The following is a 22,087-nucleotide window of genomic DNA, read 5'->3' on the forward strand; positions in this document are numbered from 1 at the left end:
GAAGTTAAAGCTGTGGGCTCTGAATGCTGATTTTTGGCTTCTCAGGCGCGTTCTTGCTCACTGAAGGCTGTTCCCTATACCATCCTACAGCAGGAAACATCCTTGAGCTGCACGTGATTTCACGGATGGCAGAACGCTCCCGACGTGCAATTTGTTCTTACTGCGAGCGCTAACAAATCATACATAATGTAACAGCAAAGCAGCTAACGTCGGATTTGCATGAGATACTTTTACTGTGTTTATCCAGGAGTTTTCCTGGTTTAGATGTATTTACCCAAGAGGAATAAGTTCTGCTTCAGGGAATTTTTGATTTGAGGCAACTGCCCAGCTGGTGGGATGAGAAGGTCAAGCAGCCAGGAGCTATACCAGGAGTGAATCTGAACCCTCCGGCTCCCTCCCCTTGCAAGAATTGGGCCCAGATTCCGTTTCTCTGGGTCCTAATAGATATATTTTCCTATTCTCAAAACATCCATCTTTTCCGGGGGGTGGAATTAAGACATATGTGTGAATAATCCACATAATTTTCGCAGCTTCTATAGAGCCTCCTTAGCTGGGCGGTGTGTTGGGAAGAGAGCAAAGGTGGGAAAAGGGGCATCACCTCCTGCACATCCTCATTTCACTGGTGCTAACGTAGGCACCACTTGTGTGCCAGGAGAAGCCATTTAACCCTTCCGTAAACGGGAGAGAACAACACACCCGCCATCCCGCTGGTGCCAGGTGAATAAATGCCTTAAAACAGCCGCTGTGGATAGGGCCCGGGAGCAGACGTGCTGCGGAGCTGCAGGCGCCGCAGAACTGCGCACCGGGCTTGCATGAGAGACAGGATTCCCGCTTGCACGTGGATAATTGCAGGACAGTCAGTATTGGAAAATACCTTGCCCTCTGTCTTAAAATCCTCCCTAAATTATTAAGGGATTTGAAAATTATTTTAGCGTCATTATGCTTTGTTAAAGCATCGCCCTCAGCTCCTGAAACTTGGAATAGCTTAGCTTTATTGCCCAGCCCATCTTAGCACCCCACAAACTGTCAGACAAGAGAGGGAGAGTCACTCACTGACGTCCTGAACTAATTTTACAAATTTACGTAATTCCTTCTCGGCAGTGTAGTTACAGCCAGATTTCGAAATGCCAAAATACAGATTAAGAGTACCAAACTTCATTTTGTTTTCAGTTCACAGGTAATTAGCAGTTATTTTCACAATTGCCATTGTTCCCGCCTGTTTTTATACCTCCATCACGCAACAGGAGATGCTCATTCTCATCCCACCATCAGTCAATTTTAAACCCTCATTGGAACAGAAGAAAATTCGGGTTTGGTTTTGGCAGCCAAAGCTCTGGTCCCTCCGCCTAAGCTGCGTGTGGCAGTCGAGCTCCTTGAACCCTGTTTTTCCCAAAGTGAGAATTTTTTATTCCCTGTGCAGACAATGTGGGGCAGATTTTAAGCCCTAACCCCTCACAGCTACACACGAAAGTAGCAGGGGCTCTGTTTTAAACATCCACGGTGCCACATAATGATAAGTATTGGGAACGAACTGAGGCTCAACCAGAATTAGCGGGTACTTGTGACATTGCCGCTTCTCGTCTGTCAAACAGGCCTCCTCAGATTGTGTCATCTCACAAGGCAGCGGCAAAAAATCATTTCTTTTCATCTGTTATGAACTCAGATACGACACTGGTAAGTCCTATAGAAGAGATAACAAATAGGTACGTGTTCAGAAGAAGGTTTTGAATAGGGTCCCTAAATGAGGCAGGGATTACACGCTGGCCTGTGAGAAGTACAGATGTTTCTGAATAGCTGCTCGTTAAGGTGACAATATCGCTCTGTGGGCTGAATAGCTTCTCAGGAAAAAATAATACGTGAACATGAAATTAATGACTATCACCGCACACTCACAAGGGAGCCCACGTTTCCGACACACAGGAAATACACATTTCCTAATACACGAGTGTTTGACCTTAAACCTTAACAATGTTCTTTTAATGTACGTCCCATTTAGCTGTGCACATGGAAAGGAGGAGAGGATGGGATGCGTAAGGTTCATGTTTTATGTATAGTGTTTAATACTTTCCACAGATGCTTTGGTAGTTGCCATTGCAGGGAGAGGTATTCTGATGGCAATTTTAGATTTAAATCAGCAAGCAGTCATTCTGATTCTAAAAGCACTTGTTCTCGGCTGTTTTATTATAGTTATAGAAAGTGTTCAGGCAGATTACTTGTGAGAGGAGAAAAATGTGTTTTGATAGTCCCATAAAATCTTACACTAGATCAGTAGTCATTACCACAGATAATACTAGATTGTGTATATGTTATTAATGTACACATAATGCTTTCTTGGATGGAAAGTGGAGAAACTGAGAAAGTCTAGAAAGGAATCAGGTCTGAAGAAAAATGGGGAATTTGAACTAAGCGAAGCAAGAAACTCTGCCTTATAAATCAAAACCCAGACCGCGTGTGAAAAATACCCATGGAAATGTTAAACACCCCCCCCACTTTATCCCCCTAGTTATCAAGATATGGGAAAAGGCATTAAACTTAAAGAGTATGACATGAATAATAGTTTTACGGGGATTAACATATCTGGAACAGCTTCGCCAAGGAATGACAACAAGCAGGCGGTTTTGGAGCCGGCAGGGGTGTCTGGTAGCCTATTATTGTCACAAGTGCCCAAAGCACCACAGGACACCCCGAAAGCCACGGGGTTTAGCCGGGTGATGTTGGCAGCCTCCAGACCATAAGGGCGAACAAAAGCATGTAAACATGATACTGCTGGGAAGGGTGCTGATGGAAGCTCTGTGGTCATGATGAGTAAGTGTTTCGTGTGCGTTAAAGTTTCCACATTCCTAACATAGCTGGATGCAGGCAAATTTTCCGTGCGAGTTGTGTGAGGGAGCTGTCTCCCCCAGCCCCCGGGCATGGTGCCCGGGAGCACCAGTTCCTTCTCCGGGCATCCTCAGTCCCAGCAAAGCCGAGCCACCACCGAGGAACAGGCAGCATCAGCGCTGGCTTTGGTGCATCTTGCCTCCATCTGTACAGAGGTGACCGAGGAACTGATAGGGAGCAGATGTTGATGCCCAACTTCCATTCAGGATTAACAAAGAGCTCTTTCAACCCCGTCTTCTTCTCTCCTGATATTCGACAGATGTGCCTCTGTTGGTGTGTTGGGCTCATAAAGAATACAGAGCCAGAGCCGAACCTCCAGAGCTCTATCCCACCTGCATCGGCCTGTGAGGCTGCCACGTGTTTCAGTGTGGAGAGGAATGAAGAAACAGGATTTTCTGCACGCTGGAGAAGACATGAGAGCATTTACGCAACTGCATTTTTTCAGACTTATGTCCTGTTCAAAAGTACGCAGTCGAACAAAAGAGAGGAGACCAACTTGCTGTGAGCAGTAAGTTTCCTCACTGCCTATTCTCTGTTCTCCCATTCCATCACCTGTCCAAAGAGCCGAAGCCGTGTTGGTGGACAGCAGGGATGGATGGAGATGGCAAAGCAGCCAAGACCAGCTTAAAAAAGGGGAGGTGGAAAGTTATCTGCTCCAACTTTTCAGTAAGGCCTTACAAATAATGCACCCCCTGCAAATTTTAGTGTTTTGCTCATGACTTCCAAGCAGAAACCAAGGCTTAAATTCTTTAGAAAATTCATTAGAGGTGAGCAATTGGACCAGCTGAGATGTGACACATCAGAACAAAATCAGGAATATTAGTGCTGAGTTTTGAAACGTCATGTTTGGGATTCTCTTGTCCACGTGACGGGAGTACCTCCCTATGTTCAGACGTGACCAAGGTGGTTGCGCTTTCTGGTCCAGGTAGTTGTAAAGCTTTATTTTCAGTTTTATTTTTGGTTATTTATTTTCAGCTCATGTTTCAGCCCAGAACTGACACGGAGCTAGCTCGTGACCTTATTGCTCAAGAGATAAGCCCCAAATCCCACCTTCACGACAGTCACCCATCTTGGGAGGAGCGGGAATGTGAGGTTTGAGCAAGGAGGGGAGCACGGAGGCTCTGCTCCAGCCCTCCCGCCTGCTGGCAGCCCCTTTCCGAGGGCGCCTGCCTGCCATGCGGAGCCGTACGGGACAGGACTGGGGCACTTGACAGAGAAGCCTGCTCATAACCCCTCACAAACCCTCCCTTGTTCGGGGCTGTCGCTTCAGGAAAGATTCTCCCTGCGCTGTGACAGAATCGCTGTTTCAGTCAGAGCGGCGTTCGCTCCTCTGGTGAACGTCAGCCGTTACCCGGTTTTCCTTGTTTCGGTGTCCGGGAAGCTAAAACAAGGGCACGTTAAGGGTGGGGATGTTTTCTGAGATTCCCACGCACTCCTTGTGACTGTGTTTTGAGTGAAAACCCCTTTGCCCGCCATCACCCAGCCGAGCCAGTTCTGCGGGGCAGTTAAGGCCAAGGCGAGCAGCTCTCCTCAGCCCTGGCTCTGGAGGGGGCACCTTCCTGAGGGGACCCCGGCCCGGCTCGTCTCGCCGCCCCTCTGGAGGCCACAAAGCCCCGCACGCCACAGGTTCCCTTTCACAGCACTGAGATTTATAGACGGCCTCTATAAAATATTTAAAAAAACACCACAGAAAACACCTTTATTCCACACACCCCCCCCGCGAGGGGCTGCGGCGCCGCGCGGCTCCCCTAGGGGGCGTGGCTGCTCCGGCGGGCCGCCGGCAGCGCGCGGCGAGGGGGCGGGCACCGCAGAGGCGGCGGGCGGTGATTGGCGGACGCGAAGGTATAAATAGAGGCGGGCAGAGGGGGGGACAAAGCAGTCTGCGCGGGACCGGCGGGCGGGAGGAGTGGGGACGGCGGCGCCTCCCTGCCGCTTCCACCCGGGGTGTTTTTCCTTCTGTTCTTCTTTTTCTTTTAAATTATTTGTATATTTTTGTGAGGGAACCGGGTGTGTTTTTTTCTTTTTTTTTTTTTTTTTTTTTTCTCCGTTGTGGCCGGCGGGGGGACTAATCCGAGATCAATGAAGGAAAGAAGAGCGAGCCAGAAGTTATCGAGCAAGGCGGTGATGGATCCCAACCAGAACGTGAAGTGCAAAATCGTGGTGGTGGGGGACAGCCAGTGCGGGAAGACGGCGTTGCTCCACGTTTTCGCCAAGGACTGCTTCCCCGAGGTGGGCCGGGGGGGGCCGGGGGAACTGGGGGGGGCACCGGGACGGGGGGTGCTGGGGCCGGGGGAGCCGGGGCGGTGGGCGCGGGCTGACGGTGCCCTGTCTCCCGACAGAGCTACGTCCCCACCGTCTTCGAGAACTACACGGCCAGCTTCGAGATCGACACGCAGCGCATCGAGCTCAGCCTCTGGGACACCTCGGGTGAGCGCTTCCCCCCGGGGCCGGGTTTGGGGGGGTGTAAGGGGTGGAGGGGGGGTGCAGCCCCCCTCGACCGGGGGAGCCGGAGGCCGCCCCTGCGGCCCCGCAGCCCCTCACCGCCGCGTCGCGGCGGGGGTGCCGGTCTCCAGATGCGAACGGCAGCTGTGCTGGCTGCTTTGGGGTTTGTTTTATTTATTTGATTTTATTTTTTTTTTAATCTGAGGTATACTTTAGCGATATACTTGACTTCTGGGGAGGGAAAAGGGTGTGGGCAAGCCTCCACTGAGCGATTTGTCAGCATTGCAGGGGCAGGCGGGCAGGGCAGGGGTATGCCTTCTCACCTGCCTGACTGCAGGGGGCTTCTCTGAGGAGCTGCGGGGCTGCCTTCGCTCCTCCGCCGCTGTGAAACCCTGCTTCACCTGGGAGAAGGGTCAAGAGGCGTTTATATAAATGCTAATGTTAAATTACATCAGCTCGCGTTTGTGTTCCGTGTGGCGTCCGTAATGCCTGTTTGTTTTTTTTTCTAAAATGCAGTACTTTTTCCCCCTGCTTTTGAGACATCTTTAAAGCCTGGCAAGACTAGGGAGGTGGGCACCCTCAGAGGGTGCAGAGGGAGCCATCCTTTCTTATATGAGCAGTCCTTAGGGTCCTCATCACTCTTCTTCAGTGGCCGTGTCAAAACCCGTGGCTCACATGCCTCAAAGGTTGAGGTTCTTGATACTTGGCTGGCTTAAACCTCATGCTTGGCCAGGAGCTCCTCTAGGTCCTGCTGTCGTCGATGATCAGACTAAGCTTAGCGCCAGGGTGGTGAGGATGCACCCCTGAACTTGCCGCCTCGGTGCTGGAGGGAAGCATGGACGGCCAGTGAGTCTCTACCGCACGGGGAGAGGTGGTCAGGGGTGAACGATGCCACGAACCATTAACGCGGGTGTGGATCAACATTAACTCTGCAGAAGTGATTGGGAAAAAAGCTGGAGGAACTTGACATATGCAAGACTTCTCTTCTTTAGGCAAGTTCTGTAGATAGCTTGTTAAAATATTGAGTGTAGACCCAGCAGTTCCTTCTAAATATGAAAACAGCCCTATCACCAGAAATGAAAATGTTAATCCTTTTCTAAAAAAAAGGGAGCTTAGGCGGTGAGTTGGCTTTCCTCTTGCTGTTGAGGAAATGATTCCAAATTCTTGCAACACGGTTACTGGGAAAAAGCAGTCTCCGTGCCCACAACCGGTATCAGCGTGGCTCTGAACTCATTTTTTTTAATCTTTTGCCAAGTGAGGCTTGCAGACTTTTAGAGAGTGTCTGGTTTGAGCTTTCATCCTGATTACTAAGCTGGCTGTAACAAACTATGGAGTAAGGGCTTATTAAAAATTAATAGTGAAGTTATTTTGGAAAATTTTATCTTTAGCTATTGAAGTACAACATGCTCGCGGGTTACGCTGTTTGACATGGGAAGGTTTGGAATCTGTATGTCAAAGACTGAAGACACCCATGTAATGAAATATTCTGTAGCACTTCAAAAGACAAAAGCAGTGGAAGAAACAAATGCCAGGCGTTGCGTGTGCATGTCATCTTCTCAGGCCTGTCCTAGAACTAATAGAAAATTTGAGGCAGGAGCTTAAGATCAAGAGGCTAATTTGTCTGCAATCTGAAACTGAACAGGAAATGTTTGAAAGATCCAACACTTGGTCTAATAAAGTGTTACTGAACAATGGATCCTCTGGTTGTGGGACTCTGTGAATGAAGAATTATTGCTCCATAAACAGCCCTTCTGACCAACTGCAAGGGGAACCACTACCCAAACCCATTAACCCAGTGCAAAATCACATCACCAGATAAGGGACATCAGAAGATAAGATAGTGGTTTAGCATTATCTTGAATTCTTGGTAATTTATTTTTTTACAAGCCTTTGTCCTATCCTCTGCTGAATTAGAATAAATGTCTTAACTCGATCTAGCCCTGCTTTAAAAATGTCATTAACTTAAAAATACGACTGATTAACTGCCAAATACTAATGGAACTAATGCTAATTGTTTAGTATTTACCAAATGAATGAATGTGTCCATTGTGACACGGGGGTGGGGGTGTGGGGTGTGTGGGTGTGTGGAGGTAATGGCTGGAGTCATTTGAGGTACTTCACTGTCTCTTGGGGGAGGGGAAAAGGATGCTATTGAGCTGAGTTTGATTGCAGTGTACTGCAGATACTGATCGAGTCCTCTTGCAAGTATTTAGTATCAATCTTTAACTCTCTTGAACTATTTTCTAGCTGGGAGCATGCAACAGGCTGCCTTGCAAAATTGTTTCTGACTTGAGTTAAAGGAAATGTCGGGTTTTGCAGTGAATCCTTTGGAAGGAAGGTGCTGCCACTTTGAGCATTTTTTTGCTCTCTGAGAAAATAAGCAAAGCTGTAGGCATGGGTTAAAATAGGCTTGTATTAGGGTGAGAACAGGCCCTGCTGTCATGGTTTTGGTTTACGATCCTTTATATAATAATAGAGGACTCTTTAAGTACAAAATGGAGAGAGTCATGGGAGAGAGTCATGGGATGGATAGAACATTTTAAAGCTAGCTGTAAATTTATTGGGAAGTTTTTTGTCTTGGATATGCCTTTTGAAATATGGGACAAAACACTGTTACAAGTAAGAGTGGAATGGGAAGATTCATTATTCAAATATTTTCTGGTACTGGCTTGTTCTGCAAGTCATAAGGATTTAAATTAGCCACAGCATTAAGAAAAGCACTTGCCAACTTGAATTTCAATTGGTTTTTGGGCTACCAACCCTTCTTTCAAAGCAGGAATGTCTGGTTGCAATCTTAACTACACACAAATGATTCCACTCTGTGGTAACGTAGTATGGCAGTCTTGAGCTGTTCGTGAGCTGTGTGCTTATTTTGCTAGGTAGAGTATTAGAAGGTTCTTCAAGCTGGAGCTTCATCTTGTCTCATGGACACTGGGAAGGATACTTGTGTATCAGATGCCTGTGACTAACATAGGCATGATCTTAATGTGCACTTGCCGAGGTTTGGCTTCTTCCATTAAAAGTGACTACTGTGATACTTCTATTTCTTGCTGGTACAACAGCAGCTGTGGCACAGAAATCACATACTATTTATTAAGTTTACATACCTGTCTCCCTAAAACATGTTTTAGTTTCTTTTTTTTTCTTCGGTGAACTGTGGAAACTGTACTGGATACTCAATAAAATAATTCTCAACAGGGCCAGAAATACTTACGCACTGTTGGGGATTAGCATATAATTAAATCCAGAAGGGCCTTAGAGCTTTAAATCAGGTTAGCTTTACTGTGATTTCAGTGTGCACAATGTATTCAGTGTTTGTATAGAAACATAATATTAATTACAGCGCTTTTTGCTGAAATCTTTCAGAAGCCATCTGATACATACATGAATTAAAGTTACTATTTTCCTGAGCTTGCTGGCAGTAAGCATTGTAAGGGAAATGTCTAATTTTTGTCTTTGCCTTTCCAGTTCACTTGCAAGTTGGCTTACTGAGCCATATGATCTCTTTTCTCTCATGGCAGAGTAACACTAACTAGTCTTTTTAGGTGGGGGTGGCTTTTCCCCCTCTTTAAGGGGGAAATAATTAGATTTGATAACTGGGAATACCAATTCACCTACCATAGTCCTGTTTTCTGTTTGAGGTGCTGTAGGTACCATGATATTCATGTGCTTGGAGATAGATGTGTTCCATGATTCAAAATCACCTGCATTCTCTCCAAAACAGCCAAGGTGGATTTGGAAGGAGGAAAGCCGTCAGCTACTTAGAGTGGCCACTGCAGTATTTGATGTGTTTTCTGTGTAGCTGATAATTAGCGAGCCCAAGGGTTTGGGAGTGAGAATGCTGCTGTTCAACTGTTGTTCTTTCAGTTGACTGGAGTCCAAAAGGCTACAAAGACTAATGCCTGATGGCTGCTTGGTGGTGTGTAAATAGCAGAGTCCTGCCTGTTACTGAGCGCCGCTTCCCTTAGGGCCCGTGGGCAAGCAGAGGCTGAGCAGCTCGGTGAGCAGGAGCTGACCAGGTTCAGCACTGTAGGTGGGACGTGGGGCTGAACCTCCTGGTTGGAGCTGGTGGTGGTGCTGCCTTCGAGCCTTGCAGACAAATGAGGGCATCAGCTTTCTGTGATCTAGCATCTTAGAGTGGTACTAAGCCATCAAAAAATGAAGTATGCTTTAACTTTTAATGATGGAATTCTGTTATTTATTAAGATAGTGATGCTTAAACCTAAGCTTTGGTATCTTCTGTAGACTAAAGCCAGCCGTGTTGCTGGTGAGGGGTTTTATTTCAGTCTAAAAGTTGAATTTATGTTGTACTTCACATGAAACATAAGTTTGTAAAAGTAGATGATTCCTAATGTTTAAATTATTTTGGCTTAAATTATTTAAGCTGCCAAACAGATGAAAAAAAGGGGGACTGCAGCTGGAAGATACTTCTACCACAAAGTATGATGAACTACAGCATTATTAGCAATTCCTTAATAAAACAGAAGAATCATCCGTGTTGTCCTTGACAAAAATGTTTTATTTTGTAGGAACAGTCTCAAACACAAATAAGCTTATTTTTTTTCCAGAAATACCATAGCTGTAGTTCTACATTCCCCTTCTGTTTTCTAGGCTTGGCATGGCTTCAAATCTGCAGACTAACTTGAAAAAGAGCGAGCAGCCTTACAGGGCTGTGCTCAAGTTGTCTGTTCAGACTTGAGCCTCATTCCTGAGATTCCTGGCTTCTGAGGGTTTCTCTGGGCGAAACGATGAAATGCCAGATTGAATAGGCTCGCACAGCAAGGGCCGTAGCCCCTCTTTATTTGCACAGTAATAAAGGTTCAGTTATTGCTGTTGAATGAGACCAGGAAATTTCCTTTGTTGATACTGCGGCCCAAGTACTTCAAACGGTTCCCACTTGTTCTGCCACACACTACCCCAAAGAAAAGGAGGTGTCAAATATTCCGCCTAGCTTGCATCCGAGCAGGAGGACTGCCTGTAAAAGTGCGCTTACTCTAGCTCAGCGTCTTTAATACGGGAGGTTCAGAGGGAAAACCTAAAAAGAAGAACCCTCAAAACAAACAACAGCTACAGCTGACACAGTAGAAAGGAGTCTCTGGGCTTGAGGTGGTGACTGTATGTATACATAAATACATGCTGATGGACATATATGGTGTGTTGTATCCCTGAAGACTGGTGAGTGAGAAGATAGGTATGTGTCAAAGGAATTAGTTTCTGGGTGAGGCTTTTTTGAGGCTCCTTTCTAGCCAGCAACCATTTGGCCAAGCATTAATGATCTTCAATCCTGCCCTTACTTGCCTGCGCTCGGCAGGGAGGTGCGCTAGCCAGGCAGCGGCTCTCGCCAGTGTGCGGGCTGGTGGCCGGGCGGCACTCTGTGCTTTGGCCTGTTCAACGCTGCAGAGCCGTGCAGGTGGCTAGTTAACGGCACGCTGCTCTGCAGTTTGGCTGTCCAGGATAAATAACTTGGCCCTGGGGCTCTGGGATAAATCACTTAGCCCTGGGGCTCCCGGATGGAGGTACTGCAATAGCTGGGGAATCATTAGTAGTAGAAAATGCTTATTGATAGTCGCTGCGAGCTGAGCTGAAATGAATAGTTAACCACCGGTCAGCTCAGCTCGCTTAGATTTCTGTCTAACATGTCATTTACTGCTGAAGACAGCTAACTGTTCTTTGAAGAGCAAGTTTCTGACAGCTGCCTCTTTGTTAGGTTGACATCATTTATGAAGATGAGCGTTTGAATAAAATAGTCTCGTTCAACAAATTACCTTCTGCTACCTAGTTTGGTAATGCTTCATTCCCCATGTGTTACTCTTCATTTCAAAAACAACATTCCTGAGATTCTTGACTCCTTCCTTCCAGTATAAGCTGTACAACTGAAGTCATCTGCGATACGTTCGCACCATTCCCTGCTCTGCTTTGTGCAACAGCATGAGCTGTCTGTCAGTTAAAAACTTGAGGAATTTCTCTAATCCAGTTAATAGTCTGCTCAGCCTCTGAGACCTTACAGCCAATTAGTTCTAGATAGTTGGAAACTGGGTGATATAATTAGCTGATAACCCCAAAACTCTTGAAAGCTGTGTTCTTGTTGCATGTGTTCTATGCTGCATCTTAGGTTCATGAGAGAAGAATATAGAAATAAGACTATATGACTAAGAAAATGTGGTTTTAGTTACAGGCATGCATTTTAAAGCCTAAGCCCTTATCCTGTTGGACCACTTAACTGTTTAATACCCTTGTAAATCAGAAATGCATTCACCTCAATAAATGAAGCTTCAGCAGAGTTAAGGTCAAACCGAATGGTGGCTGAGAGACTGGAACTTCCTAGAAAAAAGATGATTTTTTTTCCCCCAAACCTGTTACCAGATTCCCCAGATGATAAAAAAAATGTGATTCCTGACTCTGGAGATATATTTAACTCTGCACATCATGAAAATTCTTAAAGAAAACAGCATATCCCTTAACAGCTCTGGAAGTAAAACATGCACAAGGTGCAATATTGAACCTATTTCTGTTCCATCAGATTACTAGATTAGCTTTGATCTTGTTGGTAAATCTGTTTTATGGGCTAAACATAAACATTTATTGCAAACATATATTGGTTTACACGTTGGTGAGGCTTTTTGTGACAAACTTGCGTGCCTGCCTACCCATAGGACTGTGATTCTTTCCTGCTGGAATTCTGCAACAGATGCTTTAAATTGAGGCAAGAGTTTATTCTAAAAATTGCAGATAACGTATGACAACTAAAGATGCTTTTTACACTTGGAACTATTTGTTTTAAATTAAATGTTAGAGGAATCAAAACTGGTTAATTTCAAAACTTTCTGAACTTCTTCTGTGAAAGCGCAACTGTGACAAATCTGCTTTGAAGAAGCCTTTTGGAGGTTAAGGATTTGTTCTCAAGAGTCAAATCCCTGCAGGTTAATGCTGGGATTTAAACTTGGGCTGACCTGATTTCCCTTCCCTTGTTACTGGGGGCATCGCAAGCTTTTGGTGGGAGATGGATCGCTGGGGTGCCATCACTCTTAATTACTTGGGAAAGCCGTTGCTTTTGTAGGTGAGAAACAAAAGGGAAGCGGGGAAATGAGAGGTTGCAACGAGTGTTTCGGGAATACAGGGCTATTGAAGAGAAGATGGGAGCTGGGTGCTATTGAAGGGCTTCACTGAAAACTTTTTTAAACTTTCTGAATAAGCTTGAATGACTGCAGAAAGTAAAAAATATAAACTAATGAAAATGTTGTTTCTTTCCCTGCAGGGTCTCCATATTATGACAATGTCCGCCCGCTTTCCTATCCAGATTCTGATGCTGTCCTCATTTGCTTTGACATCAGTCGGCCAGAAACTCTTGACAGCGTGCTAAAAAAGGCAAGTGTTAGAGAACCATTTGAGTACAGAACTGTTTGAGTAGCTTGTCTTTAAATCTCTGAAGAATGGTGCTTTTTCCTACATTGGAAACTCCAGTTTGTTCCTTTTGATGGAGAGGTGACAGGACTGTGCTCTGCACTGCTAGAATTTGAGATCATATGTTTGAAAGGGATGAATTTTAACTGAAAACAAAAACGCCCTAATAGATGCTCAGGGGTGAAGTAGATTCTCATTCCTCAGCCCTTAGACAGGGCTTGTTTAGGGTCATGTGAGGTGCAGGGCTGGGTGCAGCAAGAAATTGTCTCGCTTTATATTTGTATAACAGACAGGACTGAGAAACTTTGCCATGTTGAGAAGACAGTTAAAACATGCCTGCCAAGTATTTGGACTTTTCCATGGCTTTACATAATTTCTCAGCCTGAAGCTCAAAGGAACTGGTGACAAAAGCCTCTGGAAGCCACCAGGAGGCCTAGCAGTGGTGTAGAAATGTGATCTTGCCCCAAACTTCAGAACACTTCACAAACTCGGTGACCTGAGATTCAGTGACAGACTTTTCCTAAGTTAAAATGAGAATTTCGATATTCAAGCTCTGTTTGCAAGGTGGCCCTGGTCTCCTTGGTCACTGGGCATGGCTCAGTTTTTCAGTGTTATCTTTAAGGCTTAATGACCTGAATTTCATTTTTTTGTAGCCGAGGCCAGTGATTCTTGTGTCACTGGGGATAAAGTGGCCTACAGTGCTCTGAATAGTCTGCAGAAACAGAAAAGACTTGAGACTAGCCTCTCAGCTGCTAACTGTGCCAACAAGCATGTAAAACTGTCCTTCTCTCTCCCTGATAAAGTTGATTACTGTTGGCTTCATTCTGTAAGAGATTTTTTTCTTAATATGCTTTTAAACCCAAATGATACCCTTAAGTTTTAGGGATTTTATGATCTGTTCAGATCATGCTGTGAAATTTTTGGCTTGCTTGTGTTCTCAGAGTAACCATGTAGAGGGGGAACAAACCCAAGGAATACACTACAAGTTTTATTTGAAGGGCTTATTACTGGTTCACAGTAGCTGAACCCTTGACAGGTTTGTGTAGTTCTAGGTGTGAGGTTGTAGCCATGAGCCAATGCATAGCAACACTTACTTTGTGGTCATACAAGACCTGCCTCTGTAGCTCCGTCTTGAGGAACCAATGAATGTGGTGACACCGGGTTTTGTTGGTTCCTGTCTGCAAATGGCTATGGCTGGGTGTTTACCGCTTGTGAGGAGCGACTGGTATGCAAACGTTGACTCATGTAGGTAAATGAGCTCAATTCGTTCCCTCTTGATTAGTAAGTTGGTGGAATTATTGAGTGTATAAGGTTGTAAGATTTCATCCTTGACCAGATTCTGCTGGAACTAATGCCTTTAGAAATTAGCTTGAAGGTAGATGCAAAAATTACATGAAATGTCATGACTCACTGAACTTCATCTTGTATCTGTTGCCTCTTTGGATTTAAACATTCAACTACTCAAGTGTAATAACGACCTAAAATTTTACAGTGGAAAGGTGAAATCCAGGAGTTCTGTCCAAACACCAAAATGCTTTTGGTTGGTTGCAAGTCGGATCTGCGCACGGATGTAAGCACACTAGTGGAACTTTCCAATCACAGGCAGACACCCGTGTCCTATGACCAGGTACGTGCCACGGCCTTTGTTGTGCTTAGGGGTGGAAGAAAAATCTTTTCTATCACGGTAGCCATCTTCAAGAGCAACTTGTCCCCCCCCATTGACACGAGTCTTTCCTAGAAATCAGATGCACATACTCTAGTAGCTGCTGGAGGTGAATTTGAAAACTATTATGAGTAAAGGCAAAGCCTACCCACAGACTGGATGCAGCAGAAAGTCATGCAGCCCCACCACACAGCCTTTAAGTGTCACAAGATTGCCTTACTGATTGCAAAGAGCCTTTTAGGTGAATTGAAAATAAACTTACTGCTTTTGTGGGTCTACAGAGGCGAAAACAGTAAGAGGTGTGACATGTCTGGTTTGTTTACTGATAAATTGGTAACATTTTTTGTTCAAACTTAAGATTTGAATCTCATACATTTGACTTCAGTGTCACGGCAAGCCTTGCATGTAGTCTGACCCCTTAAAAATCCTATTTTCTAAAAACATCATCTGTGAAAACACTGTGTAGCTCCCTCTGAAAGTGGCACTAAATCCAGGAAGCATCATCTTAGCAGCAGTTCTCTGCTTCTGGGGAAGTGAAGGTTGGAGCCAGGCATCAGGGTAGAGAAACTGAAGTGAAAGGGAAGGGATTCGGGCCATGGGAGAGCAGGAGGTAGAGAATGAGAAACTGGGCTCTGAGCTAAACTTTCCCTTGTTACTCACACATGTGTATCGTGCGTTGCAGCTGAACCCTGGTGGTGGATTGAGATATACCCTGCAGGGTGTGAGAGTGAGAACGGTACCTCCAGAAGTAACTCTAGCTAGTGTGTATATCCTGTGCTATCAAACAGGTTTTGATGTTTTCTCCGGAGCCTCAGGTTTTCCAAACCAACAGCTCTTGATATCTGATTACTAATAATGCAGCCTCCTACCTGTTTAAATTTGAAAAATCCAAAGATACCATAAACTGAGTACCCTGATGAAAATGGAGTCTTGTACTGTGATGGCTTATGCTGGCTATGGCATTTTTCTACACTCAGGAAACATCCTTCCATTGCAGACAATTTTTATGTAAAGCTAAATGCCATTTTACCTTAGTGTAAAACAATTCAGAAGCGTCCTTAAAATCCTGCTTGTTGGGCAAGATGTCATCTTGGTTACAAACTACCACTGTTGCATGCATGTATATCCATGTTGTTCAGCCTCAGAGCTGTAATCTTCCATGCTATTTTTCTTTGAGTATTAAACTTAACAGGAAACACTGTCTGCCACTTACTACATACACAAGTTCATATATTACATTTTTTACAGTACTTCAGTAAAATCACCAGGTCTCTCCCCTTCCTGTAGATAGTGATCAAAAATCTAGTGACAGGTGGATTTGTCCCCTGGAGTTGAAGATTCACGTATCTTCTGGTGTCACAGCTTAGCCCAGACCCCTTAGGAACAGGAGTCAGCTGAAGATAAAGGGCTAAGCCAGAAGCTATTACTTGACAGCCGAAAGGAAAATTGTACGTGTTACAGGGAAGCCCATACTTCAGCAAACTCCCATAATTTCATCTGCACTCTGTGTAAGCAAAAGCTTAGACTGAGCAATGGTTTTATCTCGTGGTTGCTAAATCCCTGGTGGCGTGAAGCAGCCCGGTGCTCTCCTGTGCTAGTTCTAGGGAAGGGTTCTTTAGGAAGGGGTTGAGATAACACAGCTGGTGTTTAAATTCCCTTGCCAAGTCAACATGGGATCAGAGAGTTTAGTGGGGTTTTCTCCGTTCCTCTTGTAAGGAAGTGTTGGGAGCGTAAAGCCAGTCAGTTCATGGTGACACCTTCCCCTGTGCTAGGCAGTTTCCAGTCAGCTACACCTGAGCAAACATTTCCGAGGCTCTAAGGTGTAGGTTAGGCTTGGTTAGTAGGAGTTGAGATGTTTAACTGTGGGGAGGGCTTGTCCTACCAACTGGTACTCCTTTATCAGGCGCTCCCACTTAGAGTTGATAAAAAGGTGGCTGCATCACCGTGGTGTAAACAGTGTATACTGAAGACGTGGGTCCAAATAGATTAGTGCCATCAGCCTGGCACTAGAGCAAAGAGGAGGGTTTGGACTGACTTATGTCTGTATCTCAGGCCCATGAATATGTGAGGAGTGGCACATCAAGGATGTGGTTGGATTTTTGTAAGTTGCTATCCCTCGGAAGTAAAATTCTGTTGAAACAACTCAATTTTTTCACACAATGCTGTATTGTCTTCCAGTAGCAAAACCTACAACAGGATACTGGAGGCAATGTGGTGTTTTCCTTGTGCTGCGGAAACAAATATCCCTGTTTTGACTTCAAATGCACTTAAAAGCAAAAAAGAAGGGCTCATATAACCACTAATGACCTTTTTCCTTTCTTTTTTGCCTGTTCCCTAGCTGCAAGTTGACATAACTACCCTCGACCCAGAAACCCACATGACCTTTGCCCGCTTTGTGGAGATGTAACACGGGCTCCGCTCCAGGTCGGGCGTGCTGACCAGCCCTTAAGGCAATCAGAATACATTTTCTCTTTGGAGATAGCAGGCTTAAACCTGGAAGCTGCCAGGTCCAGACCTTTTCCAGTCCAAACCTTTTCACAGATGCAAGTTAAGGTGTAAAGGTGCAGTTGCTAAACTGGTCCCATGAATACTCTTCTGCAGTTGTTTGCAGGTCACTGAGCTTATCTTCTCTCCTCCAATTTGTATTTATTGGTGTAGGAGATAATGCTTGGATACTTGTTTGATACATCTTGGAACCAAAGCTCTGTTTATTTTGCAAAATTAGCTGCTGGCAGTAGTTTTCTTTGGTTTTCACAAAACATTGTGTATGGAAAACAGCGCTGAAAAGTAATCGTACGGTTTGCTTTGCCTCTCTGCGGAAACTTGGTATTGATTGCATGTTCTTTTTTTCCCCTTAGGGTGCAAATATGGCCAAACAGATTGGAGCAGCTACATATATTGAATGCTCAGCCTTACAGTCAGAAAACAGTGTCAGAGACATTTTTCATGTTGCCACCTTGGCGTGTGTGAATAAAACAAATAAAAATGTTAAACGAAACAAATCGCAGAGGGCAACGAAGCGAATTTCACACATGCCCGGCAGGCCAGAACTTTCCACAGTGGCGACGGACTTGCGAAAGGACAAAGCAAAGAGTTGCACGGTGATGTGAAGGACCTTGATTTCCTGGAGAAGGAGGAAGAGAGCGTCTGGGAGGAGTGGGGGCTCAATGAAGTACACAGCCACATGGTATTTAATGGGGGCTTATGCCAGTGCTTTAATGGAGACTTCACCTGTTATGTGAGACTGTACTTAGGAACTGGGCAGCGAGAAGAAATGGCTCTAAACGAGGTGGCATCAGGAAATGATACATTGAAGAAAATGCCAAAAAAAAAAAGGGAAAATGTTTGAATGTGCTGAGAAGAGAGGGTGAATGGGAAAATAATACTGCAAAGAAGAGATGTCATTGACAGTGCTTGCTTCTTTTATTAACGCTCTACTCCTGGATGCTACTGCTTTGATTTCATTAAAATAATACGTTAATGTTTTTTAAAGAAGACGTTAATATGCCCTCATTAAGGAACTATCCCTGTGACCTTATAGTTGGTTTTCCAAAGGATATGATCTAATTTTTTAGTAGCTCATTAAAATGGAGAGTATACCAAGGTCTGTGCGTCACCTAGAGGAAAACACTGTATGTGAGAAGTCTGGAGTTTTGCCTTCCCGAGGCGGCAGCGTGATCTACGTTTGAGTGCGTTGGTAACGAAGACAACTGTTTTGAGATTTCCCGGTATTATAGGTGCCCTCGCACTGTGGAAATTAAACGGATCAAACTGGGGTGTGGGGGCAAACTACCTGCCCGTTGCAGGACTCTGACTTCCCATTCCTCTTCGTGATTGTAATTTAGAGTGGAAATGATCTCCAATTCTGGTGTACTGTATGGGTATGTCGCTGTAGGTTCAAGTGAAAGGTGCTAAGAGCTATGATGACAAATGATCCTTAGTTTTACAACCATGATAATTCGTTAAGCCTTACTGCCCATCTGGGGAAGCCCCGAGACTCCTCTGCTTCTGCTAGGAGTTGGAGAGCCGGGTGGATCCCAGGATCTAGCCCTCTGTAAATGCTACAGAGAAGTGCTATTCTGTGATGTGGTTCACTGCAATTATCTTTGCAAAATAAAACACCCCCAAGAATCTGCAAACGAGCCAGCAGAGCCAGGTTGTCTTTTGTGATGCTTTTGTTGTTGGGGCAGCTGTCTCTCGCTGCGGACTGCGTTTGCTCGTGGTGAGGAAGTGGGGTCTGAAGAACTGTGACGCCTTAAGGGGTCCCCAGTGGCAACTGGATACTGCCCTTAATCTTTAAGATTTATATGTATCCAGCCAACACTCATGAAACATCAGTGAACCAGTTAAGTCAAATTCTTTTTTGCTTACTGAATACTATTGTTACATTAGATAAATTGGCCTTTAAAATTGTTAGCAACTGCTTACTGACTGACTTAACTTCATAGCCTCGCTCAAAAGAAGGATCCTGTAAGCTCTAACCAGTGTGGCTATCGCTTGTTAAGGACAAGCGTTCTGTTCCCAAGGGTAATGCTTCATTTTTGAAGTGTTAAAGCTGTGTTCATGTAGACTTGTGCAAAGATAAAGGGTTTCCATAATTAAAACTCAGTTCTGTGTGTTCCCGGCACTTTGTTTCATCTGATAAAAGAAGGAAAAAAAAAAACCAAACCCACCCATTCCAATTATTTCCCACAAAAAGACATTTTTTACCACCATAATAGGCTTTTTGACTGATGCAACAGTGCGCTTAGGGCAGTATTACAAAATAGCTGGTAAGTGCTTTCTGTATTTAAATATTGTGGAAAAAATAAGTTATAACTGTTATAAAACAGGACATTCATTACTTTTTTTAATTGTTGAAGTCACTTTGTATGTTTGGTTAATGTTTCTGCAGTATTTATTAAAATACCATTTTTCTTTGAATTAAAAAAAAAATAATTGACTTGTAGTGGAAATGGCCTTTGTGTGTTAGTTCGTTAATACTTGTGTGTTTTGGATGTAATTGTACTGAGCTACAGGCCAGGCATAGGTGGGAATCGGGAGGTGATTTGAGCAGAAAGCAATATTAGCCTTGCAAATGCCTTTTGGGCTCTTTGGTGTTACATTTAGGTGCGAAACGTGGGGTACTTATGAGTTGTGTTTCCCAAAAATGACAGGCAGAGGAGACCAGAGCAAGCAAACAAGTGATGTTGGGTTTGCTTTGCCTCTAAGGCATTGAATGTTGCTTTTTAAAAGGCTTCATATATTCAGGTTGTTCCTAGCAACTGCTCTTTGCTGCCTGCTGTGAGTTCAGCAAAGACAGACTTCCCTAACCCAGGGATGTGCCTGTTCTCTGTCACCATTGGGACTTTGAGCTTGCAGTGGCTTCTCTTGGAAGAGATGTCCTGTTCAATATCTTCATTGATGATGTGGATGAGGGGACTGAGTGCACCCTCAGTAAGTTTGCAGATGATACCAAGTTGGGCGGGAGCATTGATCTGCTCGAGGGCAGGAAGGCTCTGCAGAGGCACCGGGACAGGCTGGATCGATGGGCCGAGGCCAGTTGTGTGAGGTTTAACAAGGCCCAGTGCCGGGTCCTGCCCTTGGGTCACACCAACCCCAGGCAGCGCCCCAGGCCTGGGGCAGAGGGGCTGGGAAGTGCCCGGCGGAGAAGGCCCTGGGGGGGCTGGCTGACAGCCGGCTGGGCATGAGCCAGCAGTGCCCGGGTGGCCAAGGAGGCCACCAGCCCCCGGGCTTGTGTCAGCCCTGGTATGGCCAGCAGGAGCCGGGCAGGGATGGGGCCCCTGTGCTCGGCCCTGGGGAGGCCCCACCTCGAATGCTGGGCTCAGGTTTGGGCCCCTCAGGACAAGAAGGGCCTTGAGGGGCTGGAGCGTGTCCAGAGAAGGGCAGCGGGGCTGGGGCAGGGTCTGGAGCACAAGTGTGCTGGGGGGCGGCTGAGGGGGCTGGGGGGGTTTAGCCTGGAGAAGAGGGGGCTGAGGGGAGCCCTTCTCGCTCTCTGCAGCTGCCTGAAAGGAGGTTGTAGTGAGGGGGGGTCGGTCTCTTCTCCCTAGTAACAAGCGATAGGACGAGAGGAAACGGCCTCAAGCTGCCCCAGGGGACGTTTAGGTTGGATATTAGGAAAAACTTCTTCACGGAAAGGGTTGTCAGGCATTGGCACAGGCTGCCCGGGGAGGTGGTGGAGTCTCCATCCCTGGAGGTATTTAAAAGAAGGGCAGACGTGGTGCTTGAGGATATGGTTTAGTGGCGGCCTTGGCAGTGACAGGTTAGTGGTTGGGCTCGATGATTTTAAGGGTCTTTTCCAACCTTAACGATTCTATGAATGCTTCGGCTCCGCTAGCTGTCAGGCTCCCGTTCGGGCACAGGGGACGGGGTGCTGAGTGCAGCCAGGGTGGTCATCCTTGCTGCATTTACGAGGCTTTTTTCCCCTGAAACTTGTGCAGTCGAGGCAGGGGAGCCTCCGACTTTCTCATTTTGGGGTTGAAGTGTGCGTGGTCACGCTACATCTCTAAAGACAGGCAGAACTGCCAGCAGTTCCTTACCTCCCTAATGCTTTTGACTGTCCTGCGCTGACCTGATCATCCTTTGCTATTTCTGATGATATCAAGCCAGGTTTTGTTCCCGGGCTCTGTAGACGCTGTAATTACATTGGTGAATGCCTCGCTGTGTGGGAAGGCAGCTTGTGTTGGTGGGAGGGGGCCGGGCCGGGCCTGCGGTGTCACTCCCAGCTGCAGGGCCCTTCCAGCAGCTCATGAGTTCCTGGGGACCCCCGTCCCCCCGCATCTGAGAAACACCAGCCCTGCAGCAGCTCCTCTTGGAGCCGGAGGTGGCTTCTGGCAGCGTGCAGCTGGGGCGTAGAAACTCCTCCGGTGAGGGGTTAATTGTCCTCACGCCAAAGAAGCTGCCGAGTCTTTGTAGTCTGAACTTGTCTTGCTTCAGCTTCTGATCTTTCCATCTGGTTATACGTGCGTCAGACTGACGTGCCCTTGATTAATGAATTAAAGTACACCTTGTAGGTCACCAGTCTAGAACTGAGTCACCAAGAACCAAACAGATCGACGACTCCTTCAAGGACTTTGACTCTCTTGCTGTAAAGGGTATGTCCCAATTAATATTTAACTGACTGTGTGGCACCTCTCAGCACTCTCTTAGGTTTTTGGTGTCTTTATTGGAACTACGAAGGCTGGAGGAGCAGTTGGGCCCCACTGCCTTCCTACTGGTAGTGCTTTTGTGTTCACCCTAAGCTTTACAGTAATACTTCTGGCCCCACGTTGCCACCTCCCCACGCCAAGTGCTCTGGTCTTCCTGGCATCTGGCTATGGCGCAGCTGGTTTTTGCTCACATTTGGTAGAGCAACTGTTCTGCGTGTTCTTCATGATTTTCAAGCTGCCTTCTGGGCTTTGTAGATCCTGCTGTCTCTTTTCAAACCTCTGATCTGCTCTTTTCTGGGTCTTGGTAAGATTGTGGAGTGGGTTAGGACAGAGAAATAACCTCTTTGGAGGTGCTGTGGAAACATGCCTTCCTGGTGACTCCAGTTTTACTTTTGAGATCCATCAAAGCTGGTAATGAATTTTTGGCCCATTTATTCTGCGCTGGCTCGGTTTCATGTCGCTCCTGTGTTATACCTAAGCGTGGTGCGGTCACAAGTCAAACGGTGTGTGGGTTAGGAAGGTGCTGTTAAAGGTACTCTTGAACCATCCTTAG

General features: G+C 45.9%; 1 protein-coding gene across 1 annotated transcript; it reads left to right on the forward strand.

Moving 5' to 3' along the window:
* The first annotated feature begins 4,743 nt into the window (after positions 1-4,743).
* RND3 (Rho family GTPase 3) lies at positions 4,744-19,328 on the forward strand. Its single transcript, XM_064450952.1, has 5 exons — positions 4,744-5,109; positions 5,220-5,307; positions 12,578-12,687; positions 14,216-14,350; positions 17,245-19,328. The coding sequence occupies exons 1-5, from the start codon at positions 4,960-4,962 to the stop codon at positions 17,494-17,496; spliced, it is 735 nt and encodes a 244-aa protein (XP_064307022.1). The 5' UTR covers positions 4,744-4,959; the 3' UTR covers positions 17,497-19,328.
* Positions 19,329-22,087: the final 2,759 nt, after the last annotated feature.

Source organism: Phalacrocorax carbo, chromosome 5, assembly GCF_963921805.1.
Source record: "Phalacrocorax carbo chromosome 5, bPhaCar2.1, whole genome shotgun sequence".
Classification (NCBI taxonomy): Eukaryota; Metazoa; Chordata; class Aves; order Suliformes; family Phalacrocoracidae; genus Phalacrocorax; species Phalacrocorax carbo.

Coding starts and splice junctions, on each gene's coding strand:
- RND3 (XM_064450952.1), top strand. CDS start 4,960: ATGAAGGAAAGAAGAGCGAGCCAGAAGTTATCGAGCAAGGCGGTGATG. Junction 5,110..5,219: donor CCAAGGACTGCTTCCCCGAG/GTGGGCCGGGGG, acceptor GTCTCCCGACAG/AGCTACGTCCCCACCGTCTT. Junction 14,351..17,244: donor CACCCGTGTCCTATGACCAG/GTACGTGCCACG, acceptor TTTTCCCCTTAG/GGTGCAAATATGGCCAAACA.